At 55.1% G+C, this 15,940-nt stretch overlaps 1 protein-coding gene across 10 annotated transcripts in view; it reads right to left on the bottom strand.

Moving 5' to 3' along the window:
• Positions 1 to 438: 438 nt before the first annotated feature.
• The window catches only part of Lig1 (DNA ligase 1), a 33,486-nt gene continuing 17,984 nt past the window's right edge, over positions 439 to 15,940 (bottom strand). For all 10 annotated transcript variants that reach the window (XM_013363507.4, XM_040279971.2, XM_040279972.2 and 7 more), the window contains 19 exons: positions 15,820 to 15,900; positions 15,551 to 15,607; positions 14,692 to 14,864; positions 13,842 to 14,008; positions 13,549 to 13,625; positions 13,041 to 13,132; positions 12,741 to 12,840; positions 11,831 to 11,916; positions 11,068 to 11,183; positions 9,889 to 9,984; positions 8,146 to 8,256; positions 7,603 to 7,674; positions 5,702 to 5,846; positions 5,522 to 5,604; positions 4,283 to 4,435; positions 2,519 to 2,572; positions 1,760 to 1,903; positions 798 to 890; positions 439 to 660 (listed from right to left, as the gene is read on the bottom strand). In XM_013363507.4, the coding sequence (XP_013218961.2) occupies positions 577 to 660; positions 798 to 890; positions 1,760 to 1,903; positions 2,519 to 2,572; positions 4,283 to 4,435; positions 5,522 to 5,604; positions 5,702 to 5,846; positions 7,603 to 7,674; positions 8,146 to 8,256; positions 9,889 to 9,984; positions 11,068 to 11,183; positions 11,831 to 11,916; positions 12,741 to 12,840; positions 13,041 to 13,132; positions 13,549 to 13,625; positions 13,842 to 14,008; positions 14,692 to 14,864; positions 15,551 to 15,607; positions 15,820 to 15,900 (1,984 nt within the window). In that variant the 3' untranslated portion in view covers positions 439 to 576. The remainder of the gene's footprint in view (positions 661 to 797; positions 891 to 1,759; positions 1,904 to 2,518; positions 2,573 to 4,282; positions 4,436 to 5,521; positions 5,605 to 5,701; positions 5,847 to 7,602; positions 7,675 to 8,145; positions 8,257 to 9,888; positions 9,985 to 11,067; positions 11,184 to 11,830; positions 11,917 to 12,740; positions 12,841 to 13,040; positions 13,133 to 13,548; positions 13,626 to 13,841; positions 14,009 to 14,691; positions 14,865 to 15,550; positions 15,608 to 15,819; positions 15,901 to 15,940) is intronic.

Below are 15,940 nucleotides of genomic sequence, written 5' to 3'. Positions count from 1 at the left end.
TGGAACACTGTGTAGTGCATCTGAAATGACACTTAGTCCCCAGATGGGGGTGCAGAACTGGAAGCCACACACTGACCACTGAACTTATTGTCTCCCAGGAGGATGAGACCTCATTAGAAAGGCTCCTGGGTAAATCACTGATGTCTGCACACAGGGCTTGGGACAGGGACCACCAGCTGGATTGCTTGGAGATCCAACAAGCTAACATAAACTGTCATAGTCAAAATGAAATATCTGAGTCCTTGATTGCATTGTCCCCATGAGGAGAACTCAATGGCCACAGGTGACTGTCAGCTGTCACCATATGACATGGAGCACACAAACTCCACTAGCTCTATGGAGGGTCCTGTGGGACAGCATGGGCTCCCAGTCCCCATAGTATTCTTCAATGCCCAGTGTGAGAGCCCAGAGCTCAGCATGGCCCTTGTCACACACCAAGAGTTTGGTAATTATTTATTGAAAGAAATAACAGAATGAATCCCAGACCCAGTGTAACACCCCCCATCCCCCCCACCAGAGTGGGGAAGCAGACCTGCTCCACCCTGGGCTCCTCCCCAGCCCCGGGGAGGCCAGGCCTTAGTAGAAATCTTCAGGGTTGGAGTCTGAGTCTGTGTCATGTTGATTTTGAATCTGACTTTGCTTCAGGTACAGAGAGGCCACCTGAGGAGGGGGCAGGGGTGGGTCAGCAACTCCCTGCTGCCCCACCTCTGCAGGACTCCAAGCCAGTCACCTCCCTAAGAGGCTGGTCTGGCCACACGAGCCCACCCTAGGCAAACCCCATCTTCCAAGGGTCTCACCTGGGCACTGGTGGTGGCTTCCTCTGGCTGCTTGTCTTCACGGACACGAATAAACCGAGGGAAGCGAAGGGAGATGCCCTTCTCGCTGTCCACCTGGGGAGGAGGCAAGGCTCAGGTACTCTAGCCAGGGTCCTCCTCCTGCCCCGTCCTGCTGCTTCCTGATCCACACAGTGGAGCTTAGCAATGGGGGGAGGGGGGGCACAGAGCAGCTGAGGAAGAGTCTGGATCCTGTGCCTGGTGCTTCAGAGGCACCAGCTGCCAGGCCCATGTGAGACTCCCATCCAGCTGCTGCCCTCAGAGCCAGGTGGCCTTGGCCAGTCACCTCAGCTCTCGGAGGCTCAATCTCCTGGTGTGTAAAATGAAGACATTCCTGTGGACGTTTCTGTAAGGACTACATGAGGGACATGCTGGTCACCAGCACAGTGCTGGCTGCACAGTGAGCACAGGACAGATGAAAGCTCCTTGTGTGTGTGACCAGGACACCCTGACTCAATGAGCAGCATGAGGGAGAAACTTTAAGTTTCTAACAGCAACATGCCGCTAGGTTCTGAGGATGGGATGAAACTCGCAGCACGACACTAAAGGTGAGCTTCCCTGCACTAAGGGTAAGGGACGTGGTCACACTGCAACCACTGCTGGTTCTGAGGGCAGAACCCAGGGAGCAACAGCGCCCCTGGGATCTACACTCAGCACTGTGAGAACCCGGGCGAGGAAGCAACTGTGGGCCTGAAAGAAGATGCCTGGGGCTGGACTGAGTGTCCACGCAGAAGACCCAAGTTGCCAAAAGGACCACGACCCTAACGGAGCAAGGTCACTTTTCTTTCTACCACCTGAGAATCTTTTTTTACAGAAATGATTTCCAACCTCATTACTGAACACCCCAATACTCTAAAGCTTTCTTAACCATCACGTGGGAGAACAGATGTGGCCAGGCCCACTCTCGCCCAGGCCCCTGTACTCACCAGGCCCCGGGCAGCGGGGTAGATGGGGGAGAGGGAGAGGTCCGCACACTTCACTTCCCACACAGCGCTGGGATCGAGCCAGTGGTCGGGGGCCACAGCACCATCAGCCCGCACGTAGGGACGTGGGGTGGGCAGCACCAGGGCCTATGGCAAGCAGCAGGGAAGAGGGAGGGTCTCAGAGCTCAGAGTCAGGGCCAACAGGTAGAGAGGTTAGAAAGCAGGGCAAGAGGGAAGAACAATGAAGGAGAAATGGGGAATGGAAGACAGGGAGAAACAAGACAGGACAGTAAAGAAAAAAACAGAGGCAGACACCCAGAGGGAGGGACAGACTCCAGGGGGTTGGTGGGCAGGGGCCCCAAGAATGGAAGACTCGGCAGAGGACAGTGAGAAAGATCCAAAGAATGGGACAGAGATGGAACCAGGATCCAGAGACACCAATACACATCGTAGAGACCCCAATTACCTGCAGCCACGACAGCACTCCCTCCCCTAGGGGCCCACCAAGCACCTCACAGAGGCCTCCCTACAGGAACCCCTGCCCTGGTTCCATGCTGCCGTGAGAAAGCCATGTGTCATGCTCAGGGAGAGGAGACCCTCTTGGCCAGTTACCAGCTGCACCTCGAACTTGGATATGTGGAGCTTTAAAGCCAGTCTTCCTACTGCTGCCCTCCTTCCCAATCCCTGACCCCAAGATGCAGGAGACCAGTCACTGCACAGAGCAAGGGCTGGGAGGGCAAGGCCTGCAGTAGTGGGGCTCACCTGCAGGCTCTGATGCTGCTCTTCTAGCTCCTCATCGCTGAAGCCGGTTCCAAGCTGCAGGGAGCACGTGGCAGGTCAGAAGCTGGGCTGGCCAGCTGGCCCAGCACCTCCTCCCTGTTCTGCCAGCTAAGGACTACACCTGTGCACACTGACAGCCCCCAACCTACTTTGGTTCAACCAGAGTCTATAGAATCAGGACAAAGAAGTGGGTTGATGCTGAGCACTGGCCAGCACCTGCATGGTCGGCCAGGACCCTCAAGCGGGTGCCACCTTTTATCCAGCAGGCACCCCCTCAACCACTCACTGCCCTGTGTTTGGAGGAAACGCCCTCCTCTCCTCCTCCTGGTGCTCTACCAGGTCAGGAAGTCGTTCCCCTGGGCTCACCCACATCCCACCCGCCTGCAAACCAGCCGAAACCTTCCATCTTAATACTGCCCACGATTTCAACTACCAAAACAGTCACAGCCAGCAGACAAGACAGGCACCTTTAAGCCACTGACAGAAAGTCTCGACTGGAGACTCCTGCTTCTATACTTCCTCTCTTGTCCTAACAGCAGCTACTTACAGTATCTCTGCTACAGGAATAATGTAAAATGGTGACAGACTGGTGCCCCAAAATGTGGTAATCATAAGATCATTCTGATCACTGCTGTGGGCTCATGAATTCCTAGGTGAGGCTGGCAAGAGTCTGATCATCAAACATAGGGCATGGGCTCAGGAAATGGGGCCTGGACCCTGAAGACGCTTGTGCAAGCACCAAGTCTAATCACCATGCTACTTAAACTCATATGACAGCATTTGAAATAAAGTTAATTATTTATTGGGTATTGAACTCAGGGGCACTCGACCACTGAGCCACATCCCCAACCTATTTTGCATTTTATTTAGAGACAGGGTCTCACTGAGTTGCTTAGTGCCTCACTGTTGCTGAGGCTGGCTTTGAACTCATGATCCTCCTGCCTCAGCCTCCCATATTCTTAAGACAAAAAGAAAAAGAAAAATTGCTTAGAAGAATCGCAACATCATAGAACATAAACGAAACGCCCTGCCCTGCACTGCCCTGCCCTGCTTCTGGTGCTCGGCAGTGGGAGTCTTCCTGGGTGATATTCTGTTATGTCTCTGTGACTAAAGACCCAAAGTCGCTGGATACAGGAAAACAGAAAATGCACAGGAAAGGCCAGTCACGATGCACACAGCTCTAAAATACTGTTTTCTAAACTTAAAAAAAAAAAAAAAAAAAAAAAAAAAAAAAAAAAACCACATTTCCTAAGGACAGGAGTGAGCCATGGAGTAAGACTCTGACAAGAAACTTGGGCAGACAAGTTTCTGACAGTCCTGGCTGGGACTGAGAAGACGGCCGCCCCTCCTTGACCCAGCCTTCCTTAGGACACGAATCCCATGATGGAACACCTGCAGCCACACTGTGACAAGGAAGCCAGAGCATATGACAAGAAGGACCATGGAGAGACAGGAGGAGCCCAGGTCCCTAAGCAGGCTGCAGAGGTGCCTGCTCCAGAGACTGCTCATCCTGTAGCAAGCCCCCTCCTGGGCAGGCTGACCTCCATTCCTTACACTCCCTCTGCACGCCTTCTAGATGAGTCTATTTTCTATATGAAGCAAGAGTTACTCAGAGAATCAGAAAAACACAGAATGAGGAAAACAATCATCCCCCATAGGCAAGAGGTGAGAGCCTCTTGGTCCAGGTCCCCCCAGAGTCTCATCTATTGGTCTCCTGCTTCAGTGGTGGGCACCCCTTCCCAGGACCTTGCATATGGCTTGCAGCTCCTCACTGTCCTCGTCATAGGCGGCCAGCAGGAAGCCCCCGTACCGGCCAGCCCGCTTCCCCCGGCCCAGGTAGGCGCCGATCACCACGAGGTCCAGGGTGTCGCCCACGCCATCCAGATAGTCCTTCTTCAGCTGCGGAGGGGAGCCAGAGGTGAGGGGGACCCAGGCACCTCAAGGCTGGTGGTTCATCAGTGGGCTGAGGAGGGCCTGGGGTATCTGGGAACTTCTGGAAAGAACACCAGGAGTGGCCACCCCAAGGAGACATGGGAAGGGCCTCCAGGCTTGAAGCAGATGTGTGGAGGAGGGGTGGGGGGCACGGGGGGTATGGAGGCCACCTGACACCCTCTCCCCCAAGTCCTCTCCCCAGGCGCCTGGGACCATGGGTAGCAGAGTGCAGACCTCCCAAGACAGGAAAGGTCTGTGTGCTCACAGCTGCTTCTAGTCCAGGAGGTACACAGACCAGGGACACACAGAAACACACAGCAGCCCGGCCAGTTCAGCTCCCGCCCTGCTGCTTGGCCCCCTCCCATCCTGCCCACCTGCTCCCTTCCAGCCTCCACTGGCCACTCCCACTGCTGCTCAGCCCCCAGCACACCTGGCCACAGCCACAGAACAGCAATAGGACCCACAAAAAAGCCATCAGACATGTGACTCCCCGTATGAAACTTTTGCTGGCTTCCCAAAATCTTCAAAGGAAAATCCAATTTTTATCTTATGATGGCCTGAGTGGCTGTGTGACCTGGGGCCACTCTCCACTCCACTCTGCTCCCGGCATACACCTCCTACCTCAGGGCCTTTGCACATATAGGTCTCCTGCCCAAACATCCATATGGCCAACCCCTTCCTGCACCCAGGTCCCCACCCAAACGCTGCTTCCAGAAGGGCTTTTCTGGATGACCCAGAAGAGGCCCGTCCTCACTAGCCCTGAGGTCACTTCATTCCCTCTGGCTGACTCCCTTCCCAGGCTCCTGGCCCAATAGGGAAGCCTTCAAGGAAAGGTGGAGCCTCTTCTGGCCTCCTCCTCACAGCTCTGGGGGCTTAGGCCAGAGGATCACAGCCAACTCCTGGTGGGCTGGTCAGCCAGGAGATCTAGGGGACGTCTGACAGGGGGGGTGGACAGGAGGGGACCTGGGAGCACGCATGCAGCTACAGAAACATCACTGAGTGAAACAGGGACCAGTTTCAGGCCCCGGTAGGACATACTGGGGCAGTAATCACCTTGAGCCAGTTGTGTGACCTTTTGGCGATCTCGTAGGTGGCATCGACATCCAGGGTCTTCACCATCAACCCCTCACAGGAGTCTGAGGGAGACATGGAAGCATGGCTGGTGGGACTCCCCAACTCACCAAGGCTGGCGCAGGCTGGGGACCATGTAGGAGGGAAGAGTGGCTTCCTCACCTTTCACCGACTGCTCTAAGAACTCAGCAATCTGCTCGACGTCCTTGGTGTCCAGGGAGGTGGCAAAAACAAACTCGCCCTCTGTCTCTACAAAGTGCTCGCGGAGCAGCTGCCGGCGTCGAGACAAGGGTTCACGGACCAGGGACTAAAGAAGGGAGGGACACCATAAGCCCTGACCTTGAGGCCAAAGGGAACCACATGCACACGTCATCAGCAGGACTCAGAATGTAAAGCATAAGCTGAGGGATCAGCAAGAGGGTGGACCCAGCTTAGGGTTGTTGGTGACCTTGGGAGCACCTGGCTAGAAGCATGGCCTGGCTAGAGCTGGAATGGACTTTATGTACCTCTTGTTAACGCCAGCCCAGTAGAGCAAAGAAGAAACCAACGGCCATAAGGTTATTAACACTGTTCCCAAGAACATGTTTTCTACATCAACACAGGATTTGGCAACTTCTTCCAGTAAGAACTAGAGTAAATACAGTTGTCCCCCGGTATCCTTGGGGACTGGTTCTAGGACCCCTTGTAATGCAGGGAGTAGCACGAGTACACACACCTTAAATCGTCTCTCCATTAGCTACAATACCTAGTGAAGTGTAAATGTAAGTGCAAGCCATGCTGTGGGGACTAGGGAATCATTACAAGAAAAGCTCTGCACACATTGACACAGATGCAGTTCTTTCGGATATTTTCAATCCCAGATTGCTGGAACACACAGTCGTGGAGCCTGAAAATGCAAAGGCAACTGTGTTCCTGGCTGTGTCTGCCACAGCCATCCAGCCCTGCTGCTGTGGGGCAAAGGCAGCCGCAGACTGAAGTGCGAGAAAGGGTGAGGATGTGCTCCAGCAGAGCCTCAGTTACAAACACAGATGGTGGATGGGACAGATGTGGCTGCGAGCCTCCGGGCTTGGATGAGACCATGACTAGTGGTGGATGCTGCTCACTTCTGCCCTGAAATGAACTCAGGTGACTTGCTCTCTGGGTATTAGCAGCCTGTCCTCCCCAAGCTCTAAATTCTCCCAGGACTGGGGTCAGCCTTTTCCTTGCCCAGCATCATGTGGGTGGGAGTATCTCAGGAGAGGCAGAGGGAGAAGGTAAGAGAAAGGAGAGAGCTTTCTCCTCACTCCCACCAGAGGATGACTCTCCCCTCCCCGGTCAGGGCGAGAATGCTTCCTGCCTCAGCCCCTAGAGGCTTAATGGACACCTAAAGCAATCGTCTTCAGACTTCTCAGTCTCGGGACCCCTTACACCTTTAAAAATGTATTGAGAACTCACTCCAAAGGGGTTTTCTTTTTCCTTTTTAATGTGGGTTATATCTCTTGATATCGACCATTTTAGAAATTAAAAATGGGAAATTAAAATAATAGTAATCCATTTAAAGAATAAATCCAATATGCTCATCAAAATAGCACTTTTTCTTGTTTCTGCAGTGCTGGGGATTGAGTCTAGGCCTCCCACGTGTCAGGCAAGTGCTGTACCACTGACCCACACTCCCTGATCCCAAACAGGACATTGTATAAATCACACTTCTGTTTAAAAACAGAAAGAAAAAACAAAGAAACAAAAAAAAAAAAGTGAGAAGAGGGGTGTGGCCTGACATTTTTCAGCTTCTTTACTGTCTGGCTTTTCATATCTGCCTATGGCACTCTGATGGCTTCAATGTCGGTCTGGGTGACAAACATGGAGAAATCTGCTCCCCACAAATGGGGAGCCATAGGACCTCACAGACCCCCCCCCCTCAAAGGGGCTGGGGATCCCAGGGGTCCTGGAATCACATATTCAAAGCACTGCCTGAGCATGGTCTCCCAGCTAAGTGAGTGCAGAATAAGCATAGAAGCCACCCTGCCAGCCCCAAGCCTACCCCCACCCAGCCCTTGGCTGCTCCAGCCACAGGCGGAACTCACCTCTCCGTTGAGGTAGATGAGGTCAAAGGCGTACAGACACACCTGCACCTGGATCTCGGAGGGGTCTACCTCCTGGTTGGGGCAGAACAGAGACAATGAGTGGGCGAGGTGAGACAGGCAGGCTGCGTCCCTTCCCACTGGCCAGGACACACCAGTCACCTACACTCTCCCCTTCCCCCTGCTGCAGCTGCACCTGAGAAGGCAGGACCTGAGTCAAGAAGGCTCTCAGCAAACCCCAGCAGCCTCATTTCCCTTCACGTTTGCTCTCCCAGTCTCCTCTGCAGCTAATGGTGGTGACATAAGACAATTCTGACCATTCTGTGGTAAAGGGAAAGCTTGGGGGACTTCCAGGACAGATGTACTTTCATTCTAAAACAAGTAAGGTACAGAAAAAGGGTCTTTCCCCTCTTCCTAACTGGGATGCTGGGGTAGAACATGATGGCTAGAACTATGGCAGTCACTTTACCAAAGGCTAACAGGACTGCATTCAGCCCCCTAGGACAATGAACAGCGTGAGGAGGGGCCATGGCAGGCTGATGCTACCTTGCGTTTGCGAGTGGTGAGCACTTGGAATGGCTGAATTTGCTTCTTTTCTCGGTCCCAAGCCACAGCTTCCGTGTCCAGGATGAAGGACGTGACTGATGGGAGTTTAATCTGAGGAGTAAAGGAAGATTCAGGACTTGTGAGACACAGGAGATGAATTCAAGAAACAGACACAGGGAAACAAATGGCCTTTCCTTCCACAGCACTCCACCAACTGCTGCCAACCTGAGACGTGAACACTGGCCCCTTCTGACTCCCCACTGAGCAGAATTAACTTCTCTAAGACTATGGAGTCCCACAAACTGGATGCCCAGGAGCCTGTCATCTCCCATTTCCTCTCTATCACTCAATCCCTAGGAATCTGTGACTTCCCCTGAAATCTAAGCCACCTCTTCCTACTTCTCTACCCTGTCCTAGGGGGTCCCCTCGTGCACCCCATCAATCTACTATCCTTGCAACAGGCAAGGGATTGTGGCAAATCCTGAATCAGATCATCATTCAACCCTGCTGTGGGGACTCTCCTCCGTCATCCCTGGTTCTCCCCAGCACACCTGGCCCATGGGCCAGAACATCAGCTTCTCATGGGCTGTGCCTGTCCCACCATGCTCTCTGCACAGGCTGGTCCTTCTGGGATGCCTGTCCCCACCCTTCTCCTGTCCTGCCCATGGCATTCCTGGGAAGCCTTCTTCTCCCTTGGTAACAACTCCAGGGGGTGCCTTTCATCTGCACGCTGGGACTGTGTGACCAGTCTGTTTCTTACACCAGCTCACGGCATGCTGGATCTTTTCTTCAGAGCTTTGTGATCTCTCTATGGAATCAGAGCCAAAGCATAGACCCTGACAAAGAAAGGTCTGCCCGCCTGCCTGTGAGGACAGAAGCTTGGGCCAGGGCCATCCATGCTACACCTGGGCTCAGCAAGGGCCTGGTGCAGAGCAGGCCCCCAGTAACCCCTGCTGAGTGAGCCAGGGGCCAGATACAGATGGCCATGGATTGCACAATGCCATTGTTGGGAAGCTCCAGAGGCAAAGCCAGCCTGGGAGACAGAAGCACCACAGGGGCTGCCTCTGGCAGAGGGGCAGACCCAGACATGAAGCCTCAAGGAAACTCTTTGGCTGATGAGATGTGGCCATGTTTTCTACACTGACTGCGATGCTGGTCACATGGGTGTGTGCATGTTGACATGCGCCAGGAAACATCGCCCGGTGCTCAGCACTGAGACTCCACTGGGTACGTGGAGGTGCCACTGCCTTTGCTGCCTGTAACAGGGAGCATCCCCAACCGTGCTTTCTGCTCACTGAAGAAACAACTTCCTCTCTGATCAGGGGCAGGCGAGGGGAGGTGCTCCTCAATGGGAGGGGGGGGCTGCCGAGACAGGCTTCAGACGTCCTCTTCCAGCACTGCCACATCTCTGGGCTCACAATCTGAGACTCCAGGCTGAGCTCCAGGCTGGCTTGCTGCCCACTCCTCCCAAGCCTCCCTGCTTTCCTGCTGGAGAGACATGCTGCACAGCTCCTGTTCCCAGACCTCTGCTGCATTAGGGTAGCCATGGTACCCAGTGGTGGCCAGTGGTGGGGGAAGAGTCCCATGAAGTGACAACCTTCTCAGGGGAGCAGCAGAGGCTGAACCCCTTCTGTCTGGAAGTGTAATAGTTATTGGGGAGAGACCCCCAGGTCCTGCTGGCCTGCATGGGCCCAAGGCTCTGCATCACCCCTGCAGCCCTGCAGAGCACAGGTGGGTGCCCACCTTGGGGATGCGGCTGATGATGTCGGGGTACTTTCCCGTGTTATCTTCTTGATTCCTGCTGAAAATCTTCACCTCCCCGCCTTCCAGAAGGTGAATCTGCCATCAAGGGGTGAGAAGAGAAACCTCAGCCCAGCCCAGCCCAGCCCACGCAGCCCCTCTCTTCTCCTCACACCCCACGTCCCCAGCAGAGGTTCAGCAGCTCTGAGGAACCAAGATGGAGACTTGAGCAAATCGTCTCCTTGGCACCTCCTGCCCATGTCACCACCCCGAGTCCTACCCTGCTGCTGCAGGCACATCTCCCTGGCTGCGAGTGCACACACTGGTCTGAAGATCATTATGCCTGCCCCCTGGTTTCTGTTCTGTTTTTTAATTTGGTACTAGGGATTGAATCCAGGGTGCTTAACTACTGAGCCACATCCCAGCCCTTGTTATATTCTATTTAGGAACTACAGCCTTGCTCAATTGCTGAGCCTGGCTTTGAACTTGTGATCCTCCTGCCTCAGCCTCCTGAGCCAATGGGATTACAGGCATGTGCCACAGCGCCTGACCCCTGGTTTCTACTGTTGGTTATTTATTTTAAGTCACCACCCCATGCAGGGCTACACACAAGTCATCTCACAAGTATTGGCTCAGGTAGTAGTTATGTATTTAAAATCACGACCCCTCTGTAAGTTATTCTTGTTTTCTCAATGTTACTTGTAAGATCTACCTGTCACACTGTGTTCTATGGAATCTCCCGCTCATAACAGCCTCAGAGTTCCATAGACATCACCTGCCTCGCATGCCCCACATCCTCATGTGGTGAACACAGAAATGGACCCAGACCCCACCAGGACAGGAGAGCCATGACACACCCACACTGAAAGCCAGGACCAATGGCACCTGTGGGTCACAGGACATGCACATATCAGAGCACTAAGGGTCACATAGGAACCTCCAGAATGGCCTCATACATAGCATCCCCAATCGGAGCAGGTTATCATGGACCTCACCCTATCGCAGGTCAGGACTTGTACGGACTACCCTCCGACAAACTAGTGTGTGCTAGGGGTTACCACATCCACTGTGGAGGGGAAACCAGAGCCCAAAGGCAAGCAAGGCACAGGCAGCTCACGAGAGGCTGGCTCTGTGCTCAGGCCAGGTGCTTCCTTTCAGAGCCAGGGCTGTGCCCACCCCTACCTGTGCCCTCTGCCCGTCATACTTGTACTCGCAGGTGAAGGCTGCCTCCTCAAAGCGTTTCAGGACCTCGCTGACGCCCCGAGTGGGATGCGCCAACATGGGTTTCAGGGGAACCCCTGGGAGAGGGGGAGAGCGTGTTAGGGAAGTCTGGGGCAAAGGAAGGGCGGGGAGCTCCTGTATCAGAATGGGTGGGGGGGAGGTGGCCAAATGCCCAGGACTGTTTTCCCCTGAGTGCTGCAGAAGAAACAAAGCCTCCACATTTCTGAAGGGCCCCCACTTGAGATGGTACCTGTCAGTCTCCCTGGCAATTGGGAAAGGTGACTAGAAAGCAAACAGAGCACGTGCCCAATGTCTGGCCACAGCCTTAAAAGCAACGTAGCTGCCTCCCCTCCATCTGGCATGGAGACGTGATAACTCACATCTGTCAGAGCACCAATCTCAGGATGGCAGAGGGATCTGGATGACCTCAGGAGCACAGCCAGGTACCCTCCCTGGCCACCTGCCTTGTTCTAGACACTCATGTGTGGGACAGATTCTATCTGGACAACCCACTGTCTTGTCTTCTGGGCTACCTTAGTAGCTTTACCACACACTGGCTATCCAGAAGGGGAGGCAAGAAGGGAGTCTCAGGACCAGCGAGCAGGACTGAGACCTGGTGGGGAAAAAGGGGACTCTAGGTCTTCAGTAGGCACCTGGCAGGGCCTCTTGCACCTGCCCTGCAAAGGGTGGGCTGCAGCCAGCCTCCAGGGCCCGTGGGTGGTACCTGGGCTCAGCCTACAGTGCTCCGGGAGATGCTCCAGGCCATGTTCCAGCAGCACAGGGACAATTCGGTCCAGGTCAGGCACCTCACTGTGGTAGGGTGAGAACAGTATGGAGGAATCTTTCTAGCACCTGCACAACTTGAAAACTGTGCTGTGTGGCTGCCCATGCTGCAGGGAGGGCCTCAGCCCTGCTCAGACCTGAGATCAAGAACACTTCTGCCCATCTCTACGACCATGTCCCGGCTTCCCTGCCACCCTGTGTCCTCCCTCAGTCACTAAAGTCACCATCTCCCTTTGTCACCCCCACCCCCTCCGTAAAGCTGGCAATTCTCTACACAGCTGCACAGGGAGACCAATCAAGTTAAACCCAGCTTCTCAGGACTAGGCGCCACCTGCAAAGACCCTGACTTCAATGGTCAGGGCCTGAGCTCACAAGTTGGTGGGGCCGGTGCCTAACCAGGAGAGATCAGGGGTTTGGTCACAGCCGTACACCCAGCCCCAGGGCCATAGCCAAGAGTGAGTGTCCTGGGAGCATGTGTGGAACTGTTTACAGCCTTCCTGCCTGACACAATCACTGTTTTGCTGTCACTAGCCCTAGGCCAGCTGCTGGCTGAGGCCCCTCCACATGGCTCTCTCTGGGACCTCACCACCATGTTCTGTGACAATCACAACCTCTCAATACAGGTCTGTCTCCAGCCTCTCCCAGGTCTTTCAGGACCTTTTCTGTGAAGCGTGGCCAGAACTCAGGCCTCCTGACACCTGCTGTCCTCACTCCAGGTCAGCATCTCAGTCTCCCTGGTCACCACCCTTCACATTTGCCACCTTCCTGATCTTCATCACCACTTTCCCCCCCCCCATCACCACTTCTTGCTCTCTCGGACTCCTGCTGCACCCAAGGCCCCTGGATCTCACCAAAACGTCTGCTTCAGAATTAGGCATTGCTCCTCCAGCCATGTCTTCCTGGCCTCTGCTGTCCTGCCCTTCCCAGCATCCACCACAGCAGGGGGATATTCTAGGAAAAGAGCCAGCAGGAAAACAGACAATAGTTTACTGCTAGGTGAGGAATGCAGGTGCAGGCGCCTGGGCATTCTTCTAAGGCAAGAAGGGGCTGGAGCTGTGGAGGCTGTGAGGGTCGGGTGGGGCATGGGCTCTGAGGAGAAGGAACACCACTAATACCAGCAATGGGCAGGAAGAAGAGCCAATGGAGCTCACCTTGGCCTGGGGGTGTGAGGCTCACAGCCTGGGCAAGGGCGGCCAGCACTGACTGCTCTGCGAGTCCAAGGCGCAACCGTCCACTCAGGGACCTGGAAAGAGGCCAGCAGGGTGTGCAATGGCTGGTTCCCTCCCAATCTAGCGTGCCTATTTCTGCCTCCTTGGCTGGAAGCTGGTTTAACCCCCATACCTACATCCCCTGTCCACGGGAGCAAGGAAACCAGGGTTGCCCTGGGAGAACATTTGGCACGATTTTGCTCCTCACAGCAAACTCATGGCTCTGTGCTCATGGCCCCATCAGGCCAGGCCTGGCCAAGAACCCAAGGTCCTTTTCCAGCAGTACCACGGAGGGAAGGGGGCAGTCTATGAGAGGAAACCTGGGCTGCTCTCCTATGCCCTCAGGGTCTGGCTCTTGTTCCAGCTTTTCCCACCTAAAGAAGGCCACAAGCTGCCAGGCCTCCCACCTTCACCTGCTAGGTGCACAGCCCCCTCGGCCCTACCCGCTCACCTGGCGATGAACCGGGCTTCCGAGTGGCGGCAGGCCACAAAGAGGCCTTTGATGATGTCCATCTTCTTGGCCATGGACTGGAGCAGGTGGGGAAAAATGAGAGTGCCTGGTGGTCTCGGGGGAATCCCTGTCCTCCCCATTCCACAGCCTCTGGCTGTCCTCCCTCTCCACCTCCCTCTCCACCCAGCAGTGTGTCCTCAGCCCTAGACTCCAGCAGCAGGAGCCTTCCAGCCACCCACTAGGCCTGAGGTGCCCGGATGTCCTGCACAGGGTGAGCCCCCTGCCCCACTCACAGCACTGCCAGCCAGCCGGGCGATGTCACGGAACTTGGTGAAGACCCCGGAGGTGGTAAGGGGTGGTGGTGGCAGCATGAGCCTCTGGGTGCTGCGGCTGCTCTCAGCCACAAGCCCCACATCGCCCTTCTCAGCCACCTCGGCCCGCACAGTCTCCAGCTGCCGACCTTGGAGAGGAGAAGGCAGGCAGTGCTGAGTCCTCTGGCTCCACATGCTGGGCAAATTCCTGGACACCCCCATGGTAATGTCCCGCCCACTGGTGGGGAAAGCTCTTGAAACTTCTGTCTCTGTCACATCAGGGTAAGAAGCCCGAGATCTGCTCACAGCAAAGGCCAGCAGCTGGGTGCACCAGGCCTAGTCAAGGATGGCTGAGTGGGCAGCCTGTGTGCAGATGGCAGGAGGAAACCCCAGGGCAGAGGCCAAGGGACCCCATTTCTGGTTGGCACTATGTCTCATGGCAGCAAACATGAGCCTTTTGCTTTCTGTCAGTGTCTTTTGATGTCACCAATTTGTATGTGGGACATCCCTTAGTCTTATTGTCCAGAGTTGGGCCCCAAGGACACCCCTAGAGGTAAGAGGAGGCTAGAAGGATGGAGACGCCAATCATCATGACAGATGACCAACAACCCGGTCCCAGAGACCCTGTGGCACAACCTTCCTAGTCTGCACTGAATGCAGAGATGAGGCCACCTACAACCCCATTCTTCAAAGGTGATATGAGGACCGGGACCCTCTCAAGGTCCTCCCTCCCCAGCTTCACCTTCAACTCCCATCAGCCCTCATATCTTTCTGCCCTTCCCATGTCTCCCTCTGAGCTCCTCTCCTGTTGGTCCCTCCACATCCCCCTCACCTGTGGCCTGGGCCACTGCTTTAAGGAGGACGCTGTCACCAATGCCAAGCTCCAGGCCCTGCTGGGGTGGCCCAAGGCGGTTGAGACTGAGATAGAGGACAGGTAGGAGGTCTGGAGGTGACAGGGCCACTACGGAGCGTAGCAAGTTGCTCAGCGTCTCCACCATCCGGAGCCTGGAGGAGGGGACAGGGTCACACTTGCCTCTTCAAGGTCAAGGGAGGGTTCAGGGATGTATCAGAAAGAACAGGAAAAGCTGAGAGAAGCCGCTGTGTGAGCTGGAGCCATCAGCACCACCCCAAGTAGCTGCTGGAGGAGCAACTTGGCTGATAGTGACAGTAATAATGAGGGCGGCAAGCACACCCAAAGTAAAAGCCTCCCTTACACAGAGGGCACTAGGGCTGGCACTAGGGTGTCCCCAGGCCTGGGAGCTCTGTGAGAGAAATGCCCTCACTATATAACCGAGACCCAACTTCCTTCCACTAACCATGAGGCATGGAAGCAAAAATGAAGTCACTTTTGGTGACTTAAGTCCACTGAAAATGGCCAGTTTCAGCCGTTTCTGTCCCAAGGTGGAGCATGTTTCCCAACCTCACAACTCTGAGCTGGTCCTATATCTTGCTCTGACAATAGAATGAGGCAGAAATGCTACCATGTGCCTCCAGAGGCTGGGCCTCAAGAGGACCTGGAGGCGCCCTGTGACAGGCCTGTGCACCCATGTCACACATGTGAGGGAGAGGAGAGGGGGCAGAGAAGTGGGCAGCAGGAGGCAGTGTCCACTGTCATACAGGGGACAGCTGATGAGCTGTCCATTGGCCACTGCCCCACTCAGGTCACTGCCCCACCCAGGCCTGATAATTACCGAGCAGAAACCTCCTCAATCTTCTCGAATGTGCGGGCCACAGCCAGATAAGGGACCCTGGAAGGAAGAGAGGTGAGAGCCGCTGGGATGGCCCCAGGTGCTTCAGCACCGCCCCCTCACTTGCCAACACAGGGGCATGAAGCTGTTTTGCTCACTGCCCACTGTCCCCTTCCACACTGCCGACTGTGCCCCAGGACAGGAGGGAGAATGGTCAATCCTCCACGAGGCCCTGGTTGGAGACCCCACGGTCTAGGAAGGCAAAGCCTCACTTCTGGCCTGGTTTCCAGCAGGCGTCCTCAATGGGGTGGTAGTTGTTCTTGGCAGGATTGTAGCTAGTCGGATCCAGAGGTCTGTGGGGGCAAAAAGGAGACTGAACTGAATGGACCTCTG

Source organism: Ictidomys tridecemlineatus, chromosome 15 (genome assembly GCF_052094955.1).
Source record: "Ictidomys tridecemlineatus isolate mIctTri1 chromosome 15, mIctTri1.hap1, whole genome shotgun sequence".
Taxonomy (NCBI): Eukaryota; Metazoa; Chordata; class Mammalia; order Rodentia; family Sciuridae; genus Ictidomys; species Ictidomys tridecemlineatus.
The sequence above is the reverse complement of the archived record's forward strand: the minus strand, read 5'-3'. Positions and strand labels throughout refer to the sequence as shown.